Source organism: Sturnira hondurensis, unplaced genomic scaffold, assembly GCF_014824575.4.
Source record: "Sturnira hondurensis isolate 20B ecotype Veracruz unplaced genomic scaffold, ASM1482457v3 Scaffold0008135, whole genome shotgun sequence".
NCBI classification, from domain to species: domain Eukaryota; kingdom Metazoa; phylum Chordata; class Mammalia; order Chiroptera; family Phyllostomidae; genus Sturnira; species Sturnira hondurensis.
The window spans coordinates 185672-210926 of record NW_028080766.1 but is presented as its reverse complement, the minus strand read 5'-3'; the positions used below and the strand labels follow the sequence as shown (position 1 = coordinate 210926).

Genomic DNA, 25255 nt, shown 5'->3' with positions numbered 1-25255 from the left:
TAGTTGCTGAAGCGGGGCTGATGGTCCCCAAGTCCTGGCGTGCTTCCCCTTTAGCTACTCCTGCTCACCACGTGGGGATACCCTTGGAACTGAGTGAAAACAGCTGCTCCAGGCCAGTCTTCCTTCTTCTTCTTCAAGGTCTCAGAGCACTCTAGTAGAGCTAAGGCTGGAGCCAGTGTCTGTGGTAGTGAAGTTGAACTTCTCCTAAGCACTGTGCAGTGTCCGCTGATAGGATGGATTACAGGGTGCCGATCCCTCTGCCGGATGGGAAATGCAGCCCATTTTCCTCTGTGTGGCAGCCGTTCCCAGCTTGGAAGCTGGGGCCTTAAGAGACTGCCGGCTTTGTTCCTGGGTTTCCTCGTGGCCACCCTTAGGCTTTATAGATGCTCAAAGTGAAAAGGAAATCACAACACTTAAGTACAAAGCTGGGGCTCACGTAGCTGGCATCCCTCGGTGCAGCCTGAGCGGTGGCTATGTGTCTGTGGCTATTGGACTAGCATAGATTTTCGGGCAATGGAAACAACTTCGTTTAAGGCAGTGAAGTTTCACTTCTCCATCTGGGTGTCAGTGTCGGGTGGTGAGCCCTCGGCTGTGTTTTCATTCTGGAGCAGCCGGTAGACCTGGTGAGCAGGGGCCGTGGTCCCTGACTGTTGCAGACAAATCAGACTTTTCTGGCCTTAGGTTTGTGTTGTTTTTTCAGTCTGGAAATGCCGTCATCTTTCTCTACAAAGTTCATCAGCCTATGTGGGTTGTGGTTTATGCCATAAATGAGATGTATTGGGAAGCCTTTGATCAGAAGATGAATACAAGAAGACATTATTATTATGTAAATGAGTAGATTTTTTTCTGCAAGAAAAGTCAGGCCACTTCCTTGGCAGATGTGAGATGGATGGCCTTTTATTTCTGTCTTGCGTTAGAGACTCTTGATTCTCCTACAAAAGCTGAAGTGGAAAAACACATGGCCAGGCCATGTTGGGATTTAGGGATGTCCCCATTTAATGTGTGGGGTCCCATGGTGCGCCTGCATCCGCTGTCTGTGGAAGAGGACTTGGGAACAGTTTTCATAAATATTTGATTTGAAACTGATGGCAGTCACAGCACCGCCGCTGAGCCCCCGAGCCCATTTCCAAAGGGAGGGGATGGTTTCCTGCTTGTTCTATTTGTCCTTCTCTCGTTCCAAGGGCGCTGACAGCTCAGATCAGCTCCGGTGCTGAGTTTTGCTGTGAGTTGTGACGCATGTGGCCAGGAATTTGTTAATGATAATAAAGTACCAGAGTTGGTGAATTATTTACTTTTACTCCCATGAGTAAGTAGATCCAGAATTGTCCTGATAATAGCAATAATCACCACAAACATCACACATCGGGCTTCTGCCAGATCAGCTCTTTCCTTACACCTTCGTATTAAATGGGAGAAACATTGTTAGTATCTGCATGTGAGATGAGGAAACTGAGGTTTAAAGAGGTGAATTGACTTGCCCAGGGTCCCACTGTAGAGCTGGAGTGTCACCTGTCCTCACCTGCATGCCAGGATGCTTTCCTGCGAGTAGAAATTAAGGGCATTTGGACTGGCCATTATGATCTAGATTTTCAGTTAACATAGGGGCAGTAACTTAGAACCAGAAGCAGTGTAATGGTGGAGGTGGAACCTGCTATGTGCGCTAGTGACTTTCCAGAGGAATGCATTCCATTTCCGGAACAAAGGGTTCCAACTTCTTTAGCCCTGAGGTCTTCTGAGACTCAAGACTTAGGTATGGAAGATGTGGCAAAGGGCATGGGGCAGGACGTTGCGTGCTCTTGGAAGGTCAGAGCCAAGCCTCATTTTGGTCATTCCTGTCCTTCTGCTACCCAGAAGCAGGCCTGTGCACACGGGCAGGTGAGAAGGAAGGAAGGAAGGAATAGTGAGAGGGAAGGAAGTTTGAATGGAAGGAAGGAAGGAAGGAAGGAATGTTTGAATTGAAGGAAAGAATTGAGGAGGTATGTAGTCGAGAGAGAAGGATAAATTAGAACCAGCATGAGATAAAAGAAAGAGATACATAAAGGAGACATAAGTTTTCAACTTTTGTACAAGGCATCTTTAGTGAAAGGTCACTACTTGTTGCTGTTTCCCATATATCCTCCTTGCACACAAAACTCAGTTGTATGTTTATTTAGTAGGTGGTTTTGACCAGATGCTGGGGATAAGTGAGTAAGACCTGATCCTCCTCTCGGAGAGGGGAGTTTAAAATCTCAGGCAGTTGTTCAGGCTGGTGACCTCGTCGCCTTATCGCTAGGGGGACCCTGGCTGTACGTCGTCCTCACCCGATGGCACAAGTCTCACCTCTGTCCACCACGACAAGGGGGCTCCATGCTGTCTCTGTCCTCCTTTGCCAAAACCTTGCTTTCTACCTTTCTGTGAAGCTTTTGAGGTTTTGACAATGTTTAATGAATGCGATCATCTCGCATAGAATGACAATATTTTACTCTTTTAACCAGGATTGACCGTAAGATGTCAAATGCTCACACCAGCTACAAACTGGATGAGGCACAGGCTATAATGAATGAGCTCCGGACCATCAAGAAAGCCATCTGCACAGGCGAGAAGGAGAGGCGGGACCTGATGCAGGTGAGAGGCAGAGCTCTTCAGGGCCCTGCCCGTCTGCCCGCCACTTGGCTCTCTTTCCTTCATTCATACCATGTACATAGTGTTCTGTGCACATAGAATACTAAAACATATTCTGTATTTATCATATGTACAGTTCATATGTATTCTAAGATGTACGTGTATATATGATATTATGTATGCATATATCTTGTATGTGTATGTATACATATATATTTAAAATAACACATATGAGTTTCCTAGGGCTGCCAGAACACAGTGCCCCAAACCAGGTAGCTTAGAACCAAAGAGACTGATTTTCTCGGAATCTACTCTCTGGTTCAAGGAGTTTGGGGTTTTTTGGAGGGAATGGTTTTTTTGTTGTTTTTTTTTTTAAAGGAGACACAAAATTTTGAAAAACAATAAGAATGGTACCACAGTTCTCGATATTATTTACATTGTGCCAGGAGGACTCAACTGCTATCTGATTTCAATCGCTGAGTGTTTTGTTACGGGTGCATGCAGTGCTGGACGTTTCTTTTAAATCTAATGGAATGGAATTGGGGCGGCCAGCCCTCCAGTGAAGAAGCGGCTGACCTGCTAGCGGAGTGAATCAGCTGCTTTTAGAAAGAGAGGCACGTTACCATCTCTGTTCAACTGGCTTGTTCGTTCTGTTGCAGAGCCTGGCCAAGCTCACTGATGGGTTCAGGAATAACTTTTCTCTGACCGACCCACAAGAGCCCCCTCACCATCAGGGCGCTCTTGGCGAGTCTCACCAGTTCTGCGATGCTGGGTCTCAGACGGACATTATCGGAGAGGTATGCTCCCCAGGGGGAGAACCCGGTGGGTTGGGAGAGAAGGGCTGCTTTTGGGTTGCCATCACTCATTTGCTTTAATTTTGTACCTTCTCTTCAGAGATGTTTTGGCTTTTGTGACACTAAATTTGAAGGAAAAAAATCTCATATCCAGCTGTGAAGGTTCAGTGGCCTGGGATACCATTTAATTGCTTATTCCCTCTAACTTTTGTGATTTGGGTTTTTGAAAATGGCAGAATGCTTTCGAGAGTTGAGTTTAGATGTTTTTTTCTGATACACATAGGACTTTCTAGAGTAGGAATCAGCTAACTTTTTCTGTAAAGGTCCAGATAGCAAACTCTTTAGGCCCTGTAGACCATGCAGTCTCTGCCGCACCTACGCAGCTGTGTTGTAGTACAAAAGCAGCCATAGGCGATATGTGAATAATGGGTGGGGCTGTGTTCCAATAAAACTTTATTTATAAAAAAGAGGTGGTAGGCCGGATGGAGCCTTCCAGCCTTAGTTTGCTGATCTCTGGCTTAGACCAGTGATTTTCCAAGGCTTTGTGGCTGTATCAGCCTTGGGTTGTACTTTGGTGCTATTTCTTACTCTTCTAAAACAGTGGCAGGAAATTGAATTGAATTAAAATTAATTTTGTTTGGGACTTGAAAGAATTTCATAATGCCCTTTTTTGTTGATTAGTGAAACCTTGAGTTAGCCACAAATGCTTGAAAACACTACTGCTGTAATGCCGTTGAGTACGTTTATCATTTATTTGTTATGAATGGAAAAACAGCTTGGATGGCTTCTTTTCCTTTGGGCTGCTTAAGTCAAGATGCAATATCAATGGAATGGAATGCCCTCCCTCAAATTAAATAAAGAGGGGGAAAAAGGAAGGGAAGGACCATTGACAGAAACCTCTGGGTTTTAAATAATTATCTAATATTTTCAAATTTGGGTAGGTAGTGCCTCTTTGAGGGGAATCTAATATTTTAAATAATGTCTTCTTATGTGTTGGATGTTCTGGACTGGCCCTCTTTTCAGTTTTGCCCTCATTGTTCTTTGAAGTAGGATCGGGCATTTGTGACCAGGCATCTTTGGTTTAAAGAGTATGGTGACCATGAGAAGAATCTATAAGTCAAAAATATCTGGCATTTTTGTCCAGAGATGTTGGCAGGCAGGAAGGAAAGAAGTACAAGACTCAGTGAATTGTGTGACTCAGTCATTGCTGCTTATCATGAGGTTAGAATTAGAATTTACAGACTCTTAACCAGTTTGAGAGGAGCAGGTTAGTGTGAGGGTTCTCTCCTGGTTCTGTGAAAACGGCCGCGGAGAATGGCTGGTTGTGCTGCTGAGCCGAGCCAGTGGCGAACTGCCTCGGTCCCTGAGAATCTGCGGCACATGTGGTGAATTCTTTTGCCTTTGTACCAATTTTTATCAAGTAGTTCCACATTTCTTTGGAAACTTAATTTATTGTTTGAAAGGACACAATAAATAAGTATACTTTCACTGTTTAAAAAAAATCCACCAGTGTTGGGAAAGCAAAAGTCGCCCAGCACCACTGATCAGAGGTGGCCACCGAGTACTGTTTGGTGTGTTTCCTTCCAGACCTTTGAGCAGTGGAAATGGGAAGATAAATTCAGATATTCCTCATTGTTGCTAAAAGTTGAAATGAATTTTCTATTTTGAAAGTATGTTTTTAATATGCTTTCCTTCCCCCACCCACCCCACTCTGTTTTGGAAAGTTTGTCTTCGACGATAAGACAAGACTTGTAGACCGAGTCAGGCTTAATTGGCAGTACGAGGAAGCCAAAAAGAGGTAAGAAGCTCCATTTTCAAATCTTGCTTTCTGCTTTCCTGCTTTCTCCTGTGCAAAGACTTTCTGGCATTCCACTGTGTCATTGTCCCCTTCTTATTGGAAAGGGGTGTCTGATAGAATGAAAAATAAAGGAACTTCTTAAGACATACGAGGGGAGACCCCAAAAAACCAGAATTATCCTTTGGAGGGCAAGCCCCTCGTAGTAGAGGCTTCCCCTGCTAGGCAAGTGTTCTAGAAACCCATCTGGATCAGTGCACCAGTTGGTGGTGGTGTGAGGGGCTACGTTCGGGCTTCAGCAGTTTTTTTTTGAAGAGTGTTTGAATGCATTTGCCCATTTCATGATGGCTGATTTACGAGCACACCTGGACACACAGTGCTGCGTGTTCAGCAGTTTTTGACCAAAAATGGCACGACCCCCCCTGCCCCACCCTTCCTATTCACCTGATCTTGCCCCGACTGACTTTTTTTTGTTTCTCTGGATGAAAAACGGTTCTCAAAGGGAAACGTTTTGCTCATGTGGAGGAGGTGAAACAAACAAGGGCAGAAGCACTAAAGGGCATCAAAATTGATGAGTTCAGAAACTGTTGTGAGCAGTGGAAAAAATGTCTCAATAGGTGTATTGCATCAGATGGAGAGTGCTTTGATGGTGACTGAAGTTTAAACATGTAAGAATGAATACACAATTTTTGTAAATAAATTCTGTTTTTTTGGGGGGGGTCCCTCCTTGTAGACAGAATTTCATGTCCATTTAAAATGGTCAAACTCTCAAAATTGCAAAGAGTTATAAAGATATGATTGAATAAAAATAGAGACTTTTTTGGCTTTCCTTATCCTGTCGGGTAGTTCGGAACTCCCTAGCCCCCTGTCTTCCTACCACCCTGCCTCCTTCCCTCCCTTCGTACCCCTCCCTCCTTCCCTTTTATCTGAGCGTCAGTCCTTCAGACTGCCTGAAGCAAAATGGTTTTCTCTCTTAAATATGTGGCTTCTAACTCCATAGGTTAATGGCAAAAGTCATGTATCTTGGTTTGAGAGACAGTTTAATAAGGATTAGGTCAACAGGTGCTGGCAGTACCTAATCCAGGGGTGTCCAACTCATTTCACCGGGGGCCACATCAGCCTCACAGTTGCCTTCAAAGGGTTGAATGTAATTTTAGGACCGTATAAATAAATGTAACTTCTCCTTAACTAGGGGCGAGGAGCTTGGTGCTGCCACCAGGTAGAAACAAGGTGCCGGGCTGGATAAAACAAGGTTTCGGCCCATGGGCCTTGTGTTTACTGCCTGTGACCTAATCCATTTCATTCTGATAGTGAGAATTGAAAGGCCATTATTTCCGTTAACCTGTGTTGTGAATCATCGGCCTTTTGAAAATCGAGACTTGTCCTTGTTTGTGCATTTTCAAGTTTGTCTTTCCCTCCCTCCCTCCCTCCCTCCCTCCCTCCCTCCCTCCCTCCCTCGCAGTCTCCCTCCCAGTCCCCCTCCCAGTCCTAACTATAGGGCACGGGCCAAATTGAGAGATGGTGTGTAGCCCTCACAGGCGCACGGGACTCTCAGCGTGCCCCATGTGTGCGGGGCCCTGGTTCCAACAGCCTGACCCTGGCCCAGCATCCGTGTCCTCCTTTTAGAGACTGTGGGGTTTTTTTTTTGCATTCTAGAAAGAGTCTTAAAACCAAATGATTCAAAAATATGTACTTTGGAAACCTATAAAGCATATCTTTTTAAAGTTTCTTTTGACTTAGGGGGTGGGGGAAGAGGAGTGGAATGCCAAGTGGGGTGAGGGGGTCCTTTCTGGAAGCTTAGTAGTTGGGTCTGCTCAGTATACTGTATCATTCATGGATGTCTGGAAATCCACTTTGTTGCCTTTTTAGAAAATGTAAAAATAGCAACAAAAGCCGATCATCTGACTCCCCGCTGGAGGGCAGGCTGGGACTGACATGGGCCTTTGTTTGCCCAGGCCTCTACCCCATCCTTCCCGTCTTTTCCCGAGGTATCCGTGGTGGGCTTTCCATTTGCCCATGGACCGTGGCCAAGCCCCTGTGGCCGCGCTGCTTATCTCCGAGCTCAGATTCCCCATCTAGGCTCATTCCTTCCCCCCTGAGCTGCCTGGGGTTTGTCAGGCGGTTGTCCCTTCCGAGTGTTCCTCTGCTCATTCTCACATGTTTCTTCTGGAAGTGCACAATGTGGGCGCTGGAATTTGCTGTGTTGTATAAAACGCAGAAACTAGGTGGTTGCTACACTCGGGAACATAATTGTTACGTGTTTCGCTGTGACATTTACCAAACATAGCAAGTGATTTCTTTGTTTTCCAGAGATGGTATGTGGAGATAATACATTTGGGCAAACAGTTGAGTATTTGAGAAACTTATTCAGGGGAGGACAGTGCACTTCCTCGTATCTGTTAAATGAAAAGAGGTATTTCAAGATTGCTGGAACCTCGGTTTGAAAAACACTGCAGCTACAGAAGAGGGTCCTGTCCCCAGTGTTTCAGCCTTTGTGGGACAGTGGGAGCCTCTCAGAAATGCCTTGCTGGGCTGAGCCGTATAGACGTCCTGGGGCGGCCCGGCCTGCTCTTCCCCACTCGAAGTGGTCCCCAGCAGGGGCAAGGGGAGCTCTCTGGGGGACTTCCGGCTACAGACAGTTTGGGTTGTTACAACTCCGGGGGAGGTGCATTTGGCATCTGGTGGGTGAGGATCAGTGACGCTGCTCACCATCCTACAGTTTCCAGGATGCCCCACACAAAGAATGACCTACCCCCAATGTCACCAGTGCCAAGGCTGAGGACCCCTGGTCTGTGCTGGAGAACTGTGGCATCTTAGCGGGGCCATCACTGTGTGATTTCCCAATGGCTGATCTGTGTGGGCGACCCCACTAGCTTCATCCACACAGAGAAGCTGCTGAGGGACTGAGAGACTGCATGTCTCCTCAATACCTGCCCTGTTGCAGGTGTTTCGAAGAAATCAAGTGGTTTCTGTGGTGTAGTCTGTTAGAGACCACACATGTGGTCTTTAATATCTTTGGGAGATAAAGTCCTTCACAACTAACAAAAATATGTGAGGAGCCCAGGGGTTCTGCCTGGGAGTGGGGTTACTCCTGGTTGGATATGAGTACATATGCCAGGGTATATATGTGTGCTTGTACACACATAACATGTGCATGTTTGCATATATGTGTATATCTCCACATGTATTTTAATTTTATTATGTGAATAATACATGCATACCTTGTTTTTGTCGAAGGCACTGTCATAGAGGTCATCCGTCTTCCCCTGTCTGATCCCACCTGCCATCATTAACGGTTGAGTGTGAAACCTTCCAGTCTTTTATGTGAACATTTAACTAAATTCAGACCAGTGTAGTTAAATGTGATTCATAGCTTCTGTCACGTGATAACCACCGGCCAATGGATGGACATTTCGATGGTTCCAGGTTTTCCTTTTCACAAACAGCACATCTGTTAACAGACCCAGCCTTGCAGACATGACTGTTTCCTCAGATACTTACTAATGAACTGTCTGGGTCTAGAGACACGTGCATAGAAAATTTTCATAGATGTCCCCAAATTGCCTTCCAGAATGACTTAACCACTTCACACTGCCACCTATGACGATCGAGAGTACTGTTTCTTTGTCTCCTTAGCATCATTAAATATCATTGTTCTTTGTAAATTTTACTAATATAATGGGCGGAGACATTCTCTCCGCTGTCATATGCTTTCCCTGGTCACAATGGTGCAGTTTTGCACTGGTGGTGCAGCTCACTGTAATTGTGTGTGATTTGGGGCTGTTTAAATTGCCGTGTCTGAATTTTTTTCCAGATAAGTGATCCTTTCAAAGCATGTGAGACCCCATCATTCCTCTGTTCATAGTGAATCTCAGCCATTAACGGGGCAATATTTGGCCCCTAGGGGATATTTTTGGTTCTCGTGACTGCTGTCATTGAGTGGGTGGAGCCAGGGGACTCTACCAAACACCCAGTACACGCAGGACAATCCCACAGCAGGGACTTAGGCGGCCCAGAGCATCAGTAGCACTGCAGTTGAGACATCTTGCTCTTGTCTTGCTCCTAAATTTCTACTGTCTGTAGATACGTGGGGCTACAGGGGCAGGTGGAGAAGGAACTCTGCAGGTGGGATTGATAAATTCAGGATCTTGAGATGGTGAAATGATCCTGGATTATGCAGATGGGCTCAGTGTCATCAGAAATCATACGACCCCCTCTGCAGAACCTCCAGGGCTTTGCCCTTTCTCCCCCATCCCTCCCCTTTAATTCTCACTCAAGGACATGCTTATTGATTTCAGAGAGAGAGGGGAAGGGGAGAACAAGGGGAGGGGGAGAGAAACACCCATGTGAGAGAGACAGATCGGTTGCCCCCTGCACATGCCCTGGACCAAACCCGCAACCCGGGCTTGTGCCCTGACTAGGAATTGAACCTTCGACCTCTTGGTTTATGGGATAACGCTCCAACCAACTGAGCAACCTGGTCAGGGTGGCTTTGGTATTTCTAAAGCAGGAGAAGTTTCTGTGTTTAAGTACATCAGAGAAGTCTTTCCTTGTATATCTAGATGTGAGTGTTTTTCCACAGTTGGGAAATCACCAAAATGCAGTGTTGTGGACAGTGAGAGGTTCCATGTATATTTGAATTTAGAGGGTGTTTGTGGAAATGCCACTCATAATTCCAAATGGTGGTGTGATTTCTAGAGAATTCTCCAGACCCAACCAGCACTCTCATGACTAGCTTTGTGTTCTTAACTCTGGGTCATGTGAGATGCACTCGCACAACCGCTGCTTCCTTTCCCTTCAGGAACATCAGTTTGGATTCTCAAGGCAGACTCTAGGATGGGAATATTGGTTAGGTTTTATTGGTTAAAAATTGTAGAATTTTTCAAGGCCAATTTGGAAGAGCGAGTCTTCTTGAAGCAATCCTGGTGACGCAGATAGCTCCTTATTTTTAACCTAAGAGCACTTGTTCCAGAACTGTGCACAAACTGTAGCTGTTTCCATAGAAACACTCGCCGTCCAGAGAGGAACAAAACATTCGGCCCATCCAGTTTCTCTGTGTCTTAGTGTTTGTTGCCAGGATGGGTCCTGCTGTTCATCCGTTGTCAGGAATCAGGGTAGTGTTAGGATTCCAGTGGAATTTGATCAGTCGCTTGGATTTTTTCTTCATTTCTCAAGTGACTGTGTATCTGGGTTTTGGGGGTGGGGCTCAGCTACGGGAAACAAAGGAAAGGGTCCTTGACGTCGTGGCTCCCTCTCCCCATTCAGGCCAAGAGAAAGAAGCCTGCAGACGGTCTGCTTTTCATTTAAGGAAGTTGCTCTCCGAAGATCTGTACATTCAAAGGGGAAAAGATGTGAGGGCAGGGAGGAATGTTGGGGTATTAGTAGACCCTTGTGCCGTGTATTCTAGATTCAGACTTCTCAGATTTCCAGTGTAGAATAAAGAGTTGAGCTGAATGGACGCTAGCTTATCGATGTTTAGTTCAATCAGCTGAAGTGATTCCATCGTTCATCTTAGATCTCAGCTGAGATTTTCTTGAAGTTATAAATTTTTATTTAAATGGGTATTTACAAAAAGAAAACTAAGGAGAGAAACCTAGAGTATCAAATCCGTAGCTGTAATTGAAGTCTGAAGGCCCGAGGCTCTAAGCTGACACTGCGTCCTGGAATGTGGCATTGGGATCCGTCACGTCTCATCACTGTCACATGGGCCCGCGGCTTGCCTGGACTGCCCCTTCTGTTCCAGAAAGCAGCAGTATTTTAGGGACATGTGAAATTATGTAGTAGACTGCAGAATTTGCCGTAAGTCAAATAATTAGGGATTGCTCTGGCTGTGTAGAAATGCCTCCAAACTGTGTAATATAGAAAGTGCATGTTTTCTTGGAGAAATGCAAATCATATTTAAGATTTTCATGTGAATTGTGAAGGTCCAAGTAACGTCTGCAGTATAAATGCAGGTTTCCATTCACAGTTTAATGGTGCCTGGATTGTAACAGAAAAGGTGTTTGGGCAAAACTAGGAAAGGAAAAATGATTCTTATTTTAGTTCTGTCCACATTAGACCTGTTCAGGGAATAGAATTTGGAAATCACATAATAAATATGAAACCTGAATTCTTGACTGACGGTTTGCTTTCATTTCTTCACTGCCGTGAGCACGAGGTCATAGATTTTAAAGCTTTTGAAGGCATTTGTGAGAGATTATATATAGGCCATAAAATGTCTTACCTATCGAAAATAAGAATCAATAAAAATACAGTTGACTTGTAGGGAAAAAAGAACCCTTGCCAATTTTAAGTGGCTCTCAGTTCTCTTTAAAAATGAACTGGGAAAAGTTTCTTTTTTGTAAACTTGAATCATGACCTTGCTTTGCTCCCATGTATTTAATTTCACTGAAGTGATATTTCAGAAAAGGACCATTCTGGACATTTTTTCCTTTGTTTTACCCACAATTGGAATGATGGTAGTCCAGGATTGGGGTTCCAATCCTGGGGTCAGCTGTTCGGCATGGATATAGCAGAAGGGGCGTCAGAACTGCGTTAGCCTTAGCCTTAGGCAGCGAGTCTGTTTCCTCCAGCAAACCTAACCCGTGGCGGTTGCTCCTCAAGGGTGGCTTGTCTCCGGGCCAGTGGTGTGTTAGACAAGGCATGTTGTTTTAAAGGCAAAGCTGTCTTGCCTGTCCCTTGGTGAATGTACAAGAAAGCTCTTCTAGGGCTTTTAGCTTCCAGTGCAGATGGACACATGTGTCTCTCTCGACCTGGCCGAGAGCAGGCGCTGGGTGTCTGCCTCCAGAGCATAGGTAGATACAGGGAAAGAAATTGCAGCTTGCAATGGGTGCCAGCATTGTCCCAGAGTCATATATGGCTCTGAAGTGGACAGCCATTTGCATCATTTGGTAAATGGAATTATTTTTGAAAAAGCACTAGTCTTAAGCACAGAAATGCTTGCCTAGTGTTCAGCACAGCCCAAACAGCTTTTCCAGATGGGTTGCATGAACTCAGCTTCTTCCAGATTCTGTTTCTGCTCCCGAGGTTGTCCCTCACCATATGTCCTTGCATATTTTCCTCTCAAGCTGTGGAAAGTTACAGTACAGTGTTTAAGTTGGGCCCCGGTACGACTTCTCTGGTGCCTGCAGTGGGCAGACCTTTTGAAATTTGCCCTTTGCCTCCCCTCCCTCATGCAATTCCTTCTTTCCCCCCTCACTCTTTGTTCTGATAGTGGGCCTTCCTTGAGATTTTCTGGGAAAGAGCAGGATTATCTAGGTTTGCTTCTTCCGTCACCCTCAGCAACTCAAATCCTTGTAGCACAGCGGCTAACCTGGACCCAACTCAAATGGAATCTTGATCCCATGTGTAAACTTCAGAAACCTCAAAAGGAGTGCTTTAAAAATACGGCTGCTTGTAGTGTATGTTTGAGAGTCAGTATATATTACAGGGTAATGGTGCTAACTTTAGCTGGGCTTGGATAGGCTTTCCCGTGGGTCCACTAAATGGAAGTGAAAAATTATGAGGACACAATGGATTTGCTCATTGTTCTTCATCATTTTAATATTTATTCCTTACCTTCGACTTGTCCTGATCTATAGTAGAATGTTTCAGAAATTTCATTGGGTATAGTGTCTGATTTGGCGCTAACTTATTTATGGGTCTGCTTGGAGTGTATTTTCCTCGGGCTCCGGTTATATGATGGCCATAAATTTTCATTACGCTAATTAGACAGAGGTGGACGCCTAAGCGCAGTTGGATCCCTAACTCTATTCAGCTGCCTCTGTCATTAGTTTTTTCAGTGACATGATTTGGCACCATTTTCCAACACATTTGCAGGAAATTAGTTTTAACTTAGAAAAGAACTTGTCTAATAAAGCTACTGACGTTCAACTATTTTCTTTACCTTCTTGGGGAATCAGAGGTGAGTAAATGCATACATTTAAAGTAGTCGACTCTGGGTTTTCTGGTTGCTTTGGTACTTGAGGACGGGATCTTGCCTGGTCCTCTGGCCAGGCTGCCTGGCCCCCATGCTCATGTCTGGTTCAGGAGGAGACCGCCTTGGTTCAGGGCTGGCTGACAGGCATTAACACACGGGCCAGTGCTGGTTGATGGTCGGTACCTGCAGGGAACACAATGTTGAGGAGGATTCTGAAGTCTGGGCCCAGCAGGCAGGATGCCAGCTTTGGTTAGTGACATGTGCCCCGGGCATGGGAACTGGGAGTCTCAGGAGCAGTTTCGCCATTCCTGTTTTGGGGAGGATCATCGCATGGTGCCTAATGCAAGTTCCGAAGGGCCCCAAGGCCAATGAGCATCCTCCAGATCAGGTCCGGCTGCCTGAAAGCAGAGGGTATCCAAGTTAAGCAGGCATCACAAGCACCTGGAAGGCTTGTCAAAAGCCAGAGTGCCCCACCTGGTCCCCAGAGTGCCACTGTCAGCAGGTCTGGGTGGAGCTTGAGGTTCACAGTTGTAACAAGCTCCCAGGTGGCGAAGAGGCTGTGGATCAGGGACTCCACCATGAGAACTGCTGCCTTAGAGGCTGCAGGACTGTGTGCCCCTGACATTGGCCGCCCTTGAAGCTCTCTGTGACCTCAGAGAAGTCTTTGGATGTGGTTTTTGGGCATGCACGCCAACCTCCGTCCTCCATAGCGCTGGGTTCCGGTTGAGTCTGGCATTCCTTGTTTCTGCCTGGAAATAGATAATGCTCATGTCTAGCCACACTTAAACTTAAAAACATGCTACCCCTGCTTTGAAAGGATGCTCTGAAAATATGAGCCACATCTATTTCACTTGATCTGCCTTTGCCAACACCCCAGGACATGGAAAATGGTGTAGTCTGTTTGCCGGGCAAACACACGGACATGTAGGCCCACGGAAAATGACGATAGAGTCGGTATTTTGCACCTTGAGGACGTGGTGCGAACAGAGTTGGTGCAGCTCACTGCGCTGCACTGGCAGCGCACCATGGAGGAGCTTGCGCCATGCCCACGCGCACACTCACCAGGGCTGACTCGCGCCCTTCCATACATTTGCTGGTATGTCCATTCACTGCTCCATGCGTTCCGCCCTAGTCAACTCTCTGCTGTCTGCACGGCATTTGGAATTTCACACACAGTCAAGGTCTCCTGGGCAGGAGAGAGCCCGTAGAGCACCGGGCTTCGGGGCTTCTCATTTAGGAGCGCTGTGACGGGTGCATGTCTCTCCTGAACTTTCTCACGGTGGGTGTCGGCAGTTAGGCACGGCTGAGCGGGCAGGAAGCAGGAAGCCCCTCTCCTGTGTGCAGTGGTGTTTAGCTGGCGGTGATGGGAGATGGGGAGCAAAGAGCCAGCTCCCTCCTGCTCTGGGACAGGACTAGGCAGGAAACCACGAATCTGAAACCACACAGCACATGGGTGTGTGGAGGACTGCCAGCCTTTTTGTCAGTTCTTTGAAACAAGCACGATGTGGTCACCCCGAGTCTCATATGCAGGGTAATTACACTCATTTTTATACACGTATTTTCAAATTTATTTCTATGAGTTCACGGTCATTCGGTGCAGTAATTTCAGTATGTACTTAGTAGAATGAGTTGCTAGAATCTGTGATGGTGCTGAGAACAAGTGAAGACGGTGTGTAAGTTCCTGCCTTTTTCTCTTTCTGTTTCTTGCAGAGTCTCAAATATCCAGCAGCAACTGGCCCAGCTTGATAGCGAGTCCTGGCCAGGCATGGCCGAGGCCGACAGGGACCGGCTGCAGCTCATCAAGGAGAAGGAAGCCCTGCTTCAGGAGCTGCAGCTCATCGTCCAGCAGAGGAGGCCTGTGGCCGACGTGGCCCGGCTCGAGGGGGAGAGGAGGCGCCTGGAGGAGGAGATCCAGCGTGCCCGCGCCACGTCTGTGCAGGGCGCCACGGAAAGGTGCGCTCGGCCTCCAGACTTCCAGGAGCAGGACGCAGCTTCTAGTGGAGAACTAACCCGAAAAGCTACGTTGGCAAACTTGTGTGTGGCTTGAGAAGGGTGTCTGTCCGGGCAGCTACTGCCTGGCCAGCTTCCTTGCCAAGCAGAGAGAAAGTGGAGGGAGTGTGTGCCTTACCTTCTGTCCGTCTACCTGTCCACCCACCCGTTGAGCTCCTGCAGCGTATCAGGCGTTGTTCAGGGGGCCGGTGGTGCATTTTCTAGCAAGATGAAAACAGCCTCTGTTATTGTGGCATTTATGACTTCGGTGTGCTTTTTAGTATTTAGCCATTCAAACCGAAATCGTGTGGGGGATGGAATGTATAGTTGAATTTCTTGTTAGGAAAATATATTTGATGTCTTCGAAGTCCGCCAATAGGCTATTTTCTTACCTACAGGATTCTACTTCAGGAAAAACGGAATTGCCTACTTATGCAGCTGGAAGAGGCTACTCGCTTAACATCCTATCTCCAGTCCCAGTTAAAGAGGTAAGTACCCTTAAAAGAGGAAAGTATACTTCATTACCATGTTATGGATGTTATGTTATAAAGACATGTCCGGGAGCTTCATAATTCCCTTTAGCTTGGTTTTCTCCACCAGAACTTAGAAACAGAAGGGGTGGAAACACAGAATGCAAAAGTGGGCACGTTGCAATTTCAAGAGGAGCTGCTAATATACGATTCAAAGAATATGAGGAGACCAAATTTGGCTACAGAATAACAAGTCTGAAGTCACATTTATTCAAGGATTTTGCAATTCACAGCCTCCGAATGTGTGTATCCATCTACATATATGGAGACAGACCTTTTTATTTTGGGTTTTTAAAAACCATTATGAATAGTATTTTGGGGGTTATGGATATTGTAAAATAAAATTTGGATGCTCCATGGTAGCTCATGTTTTCAAGTACTTACTGTATCGTGAAGTGTAATGGTCAGGGCTTTCTGTTATACTTTTCTCAGTTATTCCTTGTAAGAGTTTCAGGTGAGAGGGACTGTTTTTGTCACAGCTCCCAGTGAGAAAGTGGGAAGCTGAGAAAGGGCAGATCACTTGGCCATGGACTCGACCAGTCTGCCTTTGAGCTGGACCTTGAACTCAGACAGGATTTCTTGATGTTAACTACTGCTCTCTACTGACATTCAAAGAAAACAAAGGAAATATTAAAGAAGGTGCCTTACAGCGTTCGCAGGTGTTTCAAGACATGCTCTTCTTCACCGAGAATGAGGCAGGAGTCTGTTCCACCCGGAACGGACTCGCCGCTCAGCCTTGCCACGAACGGCAGGGCTCCAGTGCTGACCTTCAGGCTGCTTTCCTCAGGGCATGGGTTCTCTCATTTCAGCCTGTCTGCCAGCACCCTGACCATGTCTTCGGGGAGCAGCCGTGGGTCCCTGGCCTCCAGCCGGGGCTCGCTGGCCTCCAGCCGGGGTTCCTTGAGTTCTGTCAGCTTCACCGACATCTATGGCCTGCCACAGTATGAAAAACCTGACGCTGAGTGCAGCCAGCTCTTGCGCTTTGATCTGATTCCCTTCGACACCCTGGGACGGGATGCTCCCTACTCAGAGCCCCCAGTTCCCTCCAGCTTCCACAAGCAGAGGCGCTCCCTGGATACACCACAGTCCCTGGCTTCCCTGTCTTCCCGTTCCTCCCTGTCCTCCCTGTCTCCCCCGAGCTCGCCCTTGGATACACCCTTCCTCCCAGCCTCTCGCGACTCCCCCTTGGCCCCACTGGGGGATGGTTTGGAGGTGCCAAGCCTGGGTGCCCTGGACAGACTGCGGGCTCAGGCCTCTGCTCTGGGAGAGGAAGACTTGCAGGGCGCGGCATCCCTTCCGCCGCATGCATCCCCTGCTGATGGGGAAGGACCTCGTGAGCGGGGACCCCAAGTGGCTGCCATTGCCACCGGCACAAGTAAGTATAGACAAGCCCTGTGGGTTTTCCTGGACCTGGGAGGGAGGCTTCAAATTTAGGGAAGAAGTCATGTGTAAGGGACCTGAAGCCAGCTGGTGTTTCAATGACACAGCGAGCTTTAATTCCTGGACCATAGCTAGGGTAAGGGAGGCTGCTGGCTGGTTGTATCCTGGAAAGGTCACCCAAATTGGCAAGGTAGTCTTTCCCAGGCTTGTTTTCAGGAGGTGCTTAATTGTTGACAAGGAGGGGAAGAATGACACAGTCTTCCACATGGAGGGGCTGAGAGACAGGCTCTAGGGCCTCAGTGAGCCCTCAGGGCGTGTCCAGACGGAATGTTCCCTGTGTGCTGCTCCAGACCCGCACGTACACTGGCCTCTGCCTGTACCTGGGGGGAAGCTCTACTTCCTTTGTCTTTATGATTTCATTTCTTAAGCCTTCGTCCTCATAGTTTTGAAGGTTGTAGTTCTATCTCTCCAAAGTGGAGATGAAAATAATTGGCATACTGGCTCAGTTTCTCTGGTGGTCTTCAAATTGAGAAACGTGTAGCCACGGGGAGCTTCATTTCTCCAGTCACTGTTAACTTCTACTCAGTACCAGGGCCTGTTAGCTTATAGTTCATGTAGAAAACGGAACTGCTGTTCTGGAGAATATTCCGGCCGGTGGCTTGTGCACTAAGCAGGGCCTGGGCTTCAGCCCTCCTCATCTTGACCCCTTTTGCTTTTCTAAGCCAACCTCCAGGAACTTTTAACTTCCTCAGGTTTGAGAGAAGATTGAGAATAAGCTCTCTCATTCCTGAAGTTCAGCCCATTTGATGGCCTTATTTGCACACCAAAACCGCTTTAAGCATTCTGTTAGGTGAGCAGCAGATAATTAGTATAGCACAATGGGTATCAGGCAGGGGCGGTTTGTTCCAGGGAGGTCCTTGGCAATCTCTGTCTGGAGACATTTTTGGTGTTCACAACCTGGGGGGCAGGGGGGGCTGGTAGGGAGGTGCCACCGCCATCTAGCGGTGGTGGAGGGGTAGAGCAGAGACGCTGCTCAACACCCGACAGTGCAGAGGACAGCGCCCACCACAGAGTGTCACTAGTATTGAGGCTCAGAAACCCTGGCCATGTGGTGTTGAATAGTTTAACACAGTAAAGGGCTGAAATAAAACGTGGGTACAAAACCAAGTTTGACCTCAAGCAAGCAGTGTAGTGGAAACAGTTTTTAGACTAGCAGCTTAGAGACCCAGAATCTGTCTCCTGCCTTGTTGGCTTGCTCCCTGGGTGACCTTGAGCGCGTTCCTGGATGTGGCTGAGTCTTAGCTTCCCTGCCTTGGAATGAGGTGATCGTTATGGGCCCTTCCATTCCCCACCATTCTCGTACCCATGAGGTTTTATATAGAACCACGCTGGTTACTACATATATATAAATATGAAGAATGGTCTCCGTTAACATGCATTTCATCAGCTCCGGGGCTTTTGGGCGTCTGTATCACTTTGTGTCTTCCCCTCTGTGTATGCAAACACACCTTTTATATCCCCAGGCACAGGGTACACATAACAGGTGATCTTTATTGGCTTTGTTTGTTAGAATCACAAGTTCAGGGCTCCATGCTTACTCCTTTCATTCTCAAAAGAAAATACAAAATAGGGACTGAATTAATCTGTTGTTACTTAAGCTTACTTTCTCAGTGCCCCCGCCTTCCATGCAAACTTCTCTTTAAAGGTTTGAGATACAGGAGTGTCAATCTCATTATGCAGAAAATCCACGCTTGGCCCAAGGGCCCTTTTGGGCCAGGAGAAAGACAAGGTAGGGAAGAGTTGGCTTAATTTCTAATCCTGATTTCTTAATTTTTTCTTTCCCCTGTGTGGCTGACATTGTAAGACTTCCAACTTGTTAGACTGAAAGGTATTAGTGTGTGCTGTGGTCACATACTGCCACCTGGTGGCATATTCCTTTATGACACTGTCAGTTGACTTGTATCCTTACAGACTAGAAATGACCCAGCAGAGGGGTCCTGGTGGGAGCTCCCAGAGGGCTGGATTGGGTAACCAGCTTCAGACTTGGACGCAGAGTGGCTTTTTGCTTCCCTGATTCTGGGGGGCATGCCTGACCCCAGAGTCAGCATAGGGGATCTCAAGTCAGCAGTGAGGATCTCAGCACTCACCATGTTACTCCACCCCTCGTTTATGAAGCCCGAGGTCACATAGTTCCCTCTGACTTTCCATTCCAGTCTGGCTAAGAACAGTACAGTCCAAATTTGACCTCCAGCAAGTTTTAGTCAGATACAATTTTAGGAAGATAACATTCAAAATTGCTCAAACTTACAAGACAAGCCCTAGGGATAATTTCTCTTAAATCAGTTTCAAGGAACAGAAGGCGGTACAGGGAAGTACGGCAATAGATTGTAATCTGGAACATTTTTTACATTTGACTACAGTTTTATCTTCCCTGAGTTTTAAAAATCAAATGTTTCATCATTTTGAAATACTTTCCAGTTTTTATTTTCCATTGGTATTTGCTAATCTAAAGCCATGAAAACCTTGAGTTTGCTTATCTACTCCTTGATGCTTTTATGATGTTCATACTGTTTAAAATTATTGGCTTAAATTCTGAAGTTTTTTCACGTTGTGCTTTTATCTCTTTTTCTCATGCGACTCCACAGAAACGCTCACTGTAAGTGATCTTGGAATTCTCCTTTACCTTGTTGGTCAGGCTTGGCGCATCTTTGGGCAATGAATCGATGTCCTCAGGATGGTTGGGGTGTGACCAAGAGGGCATAGCTCATAGTTGTACTTCAACGAAGTTCAACGATTGTCATTATTATTTCAACATTAGTACTTGTCACGCCGGCTAAAGTTGTATAAGAAAGAAAAGCTCAAACTGTTTTTTCTGTATACTTTCCCCTAGATTTTTAATGGATTTCATTTTTTAAAAAATTTTTATTTATTTATCTTTAGAGGGGAAGGGAAGGAGAAAAGGAGAGAAATATCAATGTATGGTTGCCTCTCGTGAGTCCCCTGCTGGGAACTGGCCTGCAACCCAGGCATGTGCCCTGACTGGGAATCGAACCGCGATCATGTGGTTTGCAGGCCGTGCTCAATCCACTGAGCTATACCAGCTAGGGCGGATTTCATTTTTTTTTTTTGCTTTCATTATTTTTAGTATGCTAGGTGGCAGCTTTGCTTACAATGTGGTTTTCATTCTGTCTTCTTCCTTTCTGTCAAGCAGTGTTGATGGCCTTAGGTCTCAGTGTCTGTGTGTCTGTTTTTTAATGATGAAAAAGGTAGAGATTTTAAAAGTGGCCGTTTGGAAGGCTGTTTACTCCTGAGTTCATTGGCGTTGTGCCCATGGTCCATCTCATTGCCTTGAAGCCTGAGAGCTGACAGGTGGGGTACATGTGGGGGGCAGGGGAGTCTGCTGTGCGCTTTTTGTCCTCACCCAGGGCACCTGCTGGCCTCACTTCCTTCAGTCCGCTCTGCTTCCTGTCGCTCCGTGGTTTTAGTGGCTGATCCTGGGATTACTGGAGAGTAATTGCTTCATTTCCTTTGTCTCTTCATCCACCTTCCTTGCGATGAGAGAGAAACTTGGTCAGAGTCACACCATCAGGTTAACTGGAAGTGCTAACTTCACAGTGTTAAAGGAACACAAAGCCATGTCGGAGCTGTGTCAAGTGTTAGGGCTGCCAGTGGAAACAGCAGTTTTTATTTGCTAGGGTCTGTTCATTAAACTGAGGGTTTCCATCTACAGTTCAGAGCTGGGGACTTCGGGTTCTTCCGGATGGCAGGAGGGACAAGAAGAGCGGCACTTGGGAATCCTGACCTTCAGTTTGAGAGTCCGTGCCTCCGGCCACCCCAGAATGGGGGCGGCTCTGGCCCAGACTAGAAGAGGGGCTGGTAGTCCCCAGGCCTGGCCCCGCAGGTCTTTGGAAGGTCAGCTTTTGTCTGCAGTTGGACCAAGGGCCATAGCTGCATCTGCTTTGTGTATTGTTGGAAGTGTGCGGATTTCAGTGGTGTGTGAATGAATAGTAATTTGATTGAAAAGGGCAATGGCCATATGTAGACTCACCGTTTCCCTCAAGTTAGGGGGGGCACAGATGTCTAGGTTTTCCATTTCTAGAACTTAGATGGCTGAAGAAAAGCGCAGACACAACGGAGGAGGTGTGTTGTGAACAGGAGGCACTGCCGTGTCAGAGTGGGGCTCCGTTGCACATCGAGGCGCTCCGGGGACATAGTGACAGATGATGGGCCTGTCTGGTGATGGTTTTGTTAAAAGGAACTTGGTGTTATGAGGGAAGGAGTAGAAACAGTTGAGGAAATGCTGAAAGGAAAGATATCAGTGGTTATCTTTGGTTCTTGATTAAAAATGATGTGAGGTGAAAAGAAATGGCATAGAAACAGTTGCATTCTAATCCCAGGAAAACAATTTTGGAAGCAAACCTGGGCTACGGAGTGCAGTGCAGTTGGATGGACGGACGTTCAAGGGCATGTTTTCAAAGGCTGCGTCTGTGGTCAGCTGCATCCTCTGACTTGAAAGTCACTGCATTTTGGTTAGAGTCTACTTAGAAATTTTTGTGTTTTGTGATTACAAAATGCTAGTATCTTTTTATTGTGTAAAACATGGAAAATGCCAAACAGCATAAAGAAGGAAATGAGAAATACCTGCCCCACCTTGGAGAGGCGGCTGCTGCCTGCGTTGGGGGTAACATGTCTCTCCTAGTCGTTTGAGTGTGACAGTCTCCCAGCGCGATATGAAGGGGCTCCCGACTGACATCTCATGCTCTCTGCTTCTCATTTAGGAAGTGAAAAGAGATTTGTAATAGTTCCAGGAGCTTTCAGAGAAGTAGGCAGAAGTGCATTTCTTTGATTTTTCAGTGTTTGAAAAAGTGTTGAGCACGGCATGTTTAATCACATGTGTGTACATACGGAGAGTCTCTGGAGAACAGTGACCGCGTATGTACTTGACCTAGAAGTCGTCCCTGGCCTCCCGTGCTGGGTGCGCCTGACCTGTGTCTCTTGTTTGTAGCAGTGACTCTCCGAGAAGACGGCGCCAAGAGGTTGGAGAGGAGAGCGCGCCGCATTTCTGCGTGCCTGTCGGATTACTCGCTGGCCACGGATAGTGGGGTCTTTGAACCTCCAAGCAAAAGGTTCGAAGCTGATCTTATTATCTCTTTCTCCCTAAGCAGCCATCCTACAGTGTTACTGGTAAGCGCAAAAGGGACCCATCCTGAGAGTCCCGCACACTGAGACTTGGTGTGTCCCCAGGTGGGGCTTTTTCTGGCTTCTCTCCACACAGGCGGTTGGGCCTTAAGAACCTGCAAAGAAAAAACTCCCCTGGCTTCTGTGTGGGGTCTAATGGCTGGCCCTCATCATGTGGTTCTAGGGCTTTTCTCTCTGGCCCTGGTAGGTTTAATTCTTAAACTGAGCAGAACTAGAAAAGGAGAATCCATGTACAAGAGAGACCTGCTTGACCTGCTTTTCTAGAAAGAACGCTCATTAGAAATGAACTTCCTCCTTTCCCAAGCTAGAGGAATGTCTTTACAGTGACAAAGTGCCTTTAGGATCTGGAGGTGCCTTTTACTTGGAATCTTTACCGTCATTGTTTCATCTCACTGATTGCAAACTTCTTAGAAGTCCATCCTTGAACTTTGTTCCAAGTATCACAAGTGATTTGGAAAGGTATGCAAAGTTGTTTTTGAAAACATACCAGTTCAGAGGCAGGTGCCCAGTGAGATGTGTCATGGACCTGGGGACCTGTAGTCACTTGAAGCATTTATTTAGTTATGTCACCATTTAGTAAACCTTCTCTCAGTATGAAGCACCCCTCACATGACAGAACATGTGCTAACCCCACGGTCACCGGTTGCCTGTGGAGTGACCGCTGTGCCTTTCTGGTTGTGCTCAGGAGTGAAGATGCCGAGCAGCCTGTGCATGGAGACACTTGTGTTGTCGAAGGGCCCCAGATCCACGTGGGGTTCTGGTGAGTGTAGAAGGCTCCTCCCCTGACGCCTGTAACGGTGACCTACAGTAGATTGGGGCCTGCCCAGCGACTCACACTTCCACGCAGGGACCAGGAGGGACGGGTGGGCAGACCTACACTATTGGAGGCTGTTCACCGGCCTAGATACCCTGAGGCCACTACGGCAGTCCCAGGTGAGGGGACACAGGTGGTAGGAAGGAGAGTTGGGGAAGAGCAGCTCCATGGCTGTCCCCCCACACTGAGAGTCACAGCTGAGAACTGTCACCTCATGGAGCCAAAGGTTCGGGGCCATCATGTAGAAACACTAAAAGCCCCCGGCGAGGTGGGGTCTTGGGGAGGTTCTCGCTTTTCTGTGCAGAGTTGCTCGTGTGAACTGCCGCGCAGACGGCAGGCCTGCGCCTGCTCCCCAGAGTCGGTAACCAGCTAGCTGGTGTGCAGTGCGTGGCCTTGTGGTTTCTAGTTACTTTCAATAGTGTTCAGACTATACCGAGGCGGGACATTCACGGCCTCAGTTTTCTTTTGCTCACTCTTGTCATCCCAGTTGAGTGTTTCTCAGTGTTGGCACCAGTGTCATTCGGGACTGGACCATTCTTTTGTGGGCGCTGTCCTGTGCACAGTGGGGTGGTGCGCAGCATCTCTGGTCTCCACCTACCGGATGACGGGAGCTCATCCTCTGCCCAGTTGTGACACCAAAAGTGTCTCCATCTATGGCACGTGTGGCTCAGGGGTGGGTGTGGCAGAACCACCCTGAGTTGCGGGCCACTGCTGTAGGTCAGTCAGAAGCATTTATGCACCTTGGGGAGTTGGTGGTTGCTGAATTAGTGTTTCATTTTCTAGGCACGACAGTGGCAACGAATGTTTCCTCGTGAATGTGCTCCAGCTAAAGAACTTCGCCGGGGTGGTTGTGAGGGAAGACTGCAAAATGTGAGCTCCTGGGCCAGTGGACGTCCCGTCTCCCACCCGTGGACTCCCAGGCCTGCTCCCTGCACTGCCGCTCGCTGGCCTGCTCCACTTGGCAGTTCGGGTTGGGGACATGACCAGTTTGGAACCCCAGTTGACAACAAAACCAGGGAATGTCTGTCTTTAAGAGCAGGGCTGTAATTTTAAGAAGAGTCTGCTTTATTATTTGAGGCAGACAAAGTGAAAGGAGCCGGGCTGCCCACGTGCTGTGGGGATACCAAAAAAGTGCCAAGTGCCCGTCTTGGCTACATTTGGGCTTAAGTTGTCTATTCGGGTCACGGGGCTGGGTGGTAATGAAGCCCCACTTGGCTCTGTGATCCAATGAGGTGCCTGAAGAGGCCTCTGGCTGGGAAACAGGGCTCCTTGTCTAAGGGGAGGAAAAGGAAATACGAGTTGTCACCAGTTGAGAGGCGCTACCTTTGTGAGCTCCACAGATGAAGGTGGGTGCTGGATGGAGGTCCCGGTTACCCAGGTGGGTGAGCACACCTGGAATGATGCGTTCACGTCCAAGGGCATACTCCCCTCCGTGAGTCTCCTTCATAAACTAGTCTTCTACAGGCCTCGGAAGCAGTCGGGGTGGAAGTGGCTGAGGGCTTCCGGGGACTTTGTTCTCCCCATGGTGGACTTGGTGTGTTCACCAGTATTTTTGAGCCTCCCCAGTGTGCCGGCATCTGTGCTGGGGAAGACGGGGCGGGAGACCCAGCCCCAAGGGCTAGGCAGGCAGAGCTTGAAGAGGGAGCCAAGGCATGCTGGGGAGGTCAGTGCAGATGTCTACCCCAAAAGACGGGAGAGCAGAACCTCTGCCTGACTCCCCTGAGGCCTGACCACTGCCTTTGAAGTCTTTTTCTTTGTGCCTGGGTTTCCCTCTAACCTCTAGGGGCATGTAAGTTCCTTGGCCTTACTCTTTGCGGAGAAAGGGACTTTCTCCAGAAGACTTCGCAATTTTGCCCATGGGCGTTCAAAGAGAGCTCCTTGTGAGCGCGCACCTGCGTTCGTGAGTGGTCTGCAGAGCGTCCGTAGCCTGACTATGTCTGCTGCTTTCTCCTCTCTGCTTGCAGACATGTCCGTGTCTACTTGCCATCGCTGGACTCTGGCACACCAGACACTTACTGCTCCAAGTCTGTGGAATTCCAGTCCCCCCTGGTATTTAACGATGTTTTCAGAATCCCTGTGCATTCAAGCACGTTGAAGTCCCTTCAACTGTATGTGTGTTCAGTGAATCCGCAGCTGCAGGAAGAACTGCTGGTATGGCCTGCGCATGTGCGAGCTCTCCCTTCTCTGTCTCCCCCCTTCCTTTCTCTGTCTTTGCATCAGTCCGTCTTTCTTTGT

At 47.6% G+C, this 25255-nt stretch overlaps 1 protein-coding gene across 9 annotated transcripts in view; it reads left to right on the top strand.

The window, feature by feature from the left end:
• WWC3 (WWC family member 3) overlaps nucleotides 1-25255 on the top strand; it is a 97370-nt gene that overhangs the window by 58631 nt on the left and 13484 nt on the right. For 8 of the 9 annotated variants that reach the window (XM_037053877.1, XM_037053874.1, XM_037053871.1 and 5 more), the window contains 10 exons: nucleotides 2475-2604; nucleotides 3261-3398; nucleotides 5120-5193; nucleotides 14819-15061; nucleotides 15496-15585; nucleotides 16437-17002; nucleotides 22013-22133; nucleotides 22892-22966; nucleotides 23804-23890; nucleotides 24985-25171. In XM_037053877.1, the coding sequence (XP_036909772.1) occupies nucleotides 2475-2604; nucleotides 3261-3398; nucleotides 5120-5193; nucleotides 14819-15061; nucleotides 15496-15585; nucleotides 16437-17002; nucleotides 22013-22133; nucleotides 22892-22966; nucleotides 23804-23890; nucleotides 24985-25171 (1711 nt within the window). The remainder of the gene's footprint in view (nucleotides 1-2474; nucleotides 2605-3260; nucleotides 3399-5119; nucleotides 5194-14818; nucleotides 15062-15495; nucleotides 15586-16436; nucleotides 17003-22012; nucleotides 22134-22891; nucleotides 22967-23803; nucleotides 23891-24984; nucleotides 25172-25255) is intronic. The other variant, XM_037053876.1, reaches the window with a different exon arrangement.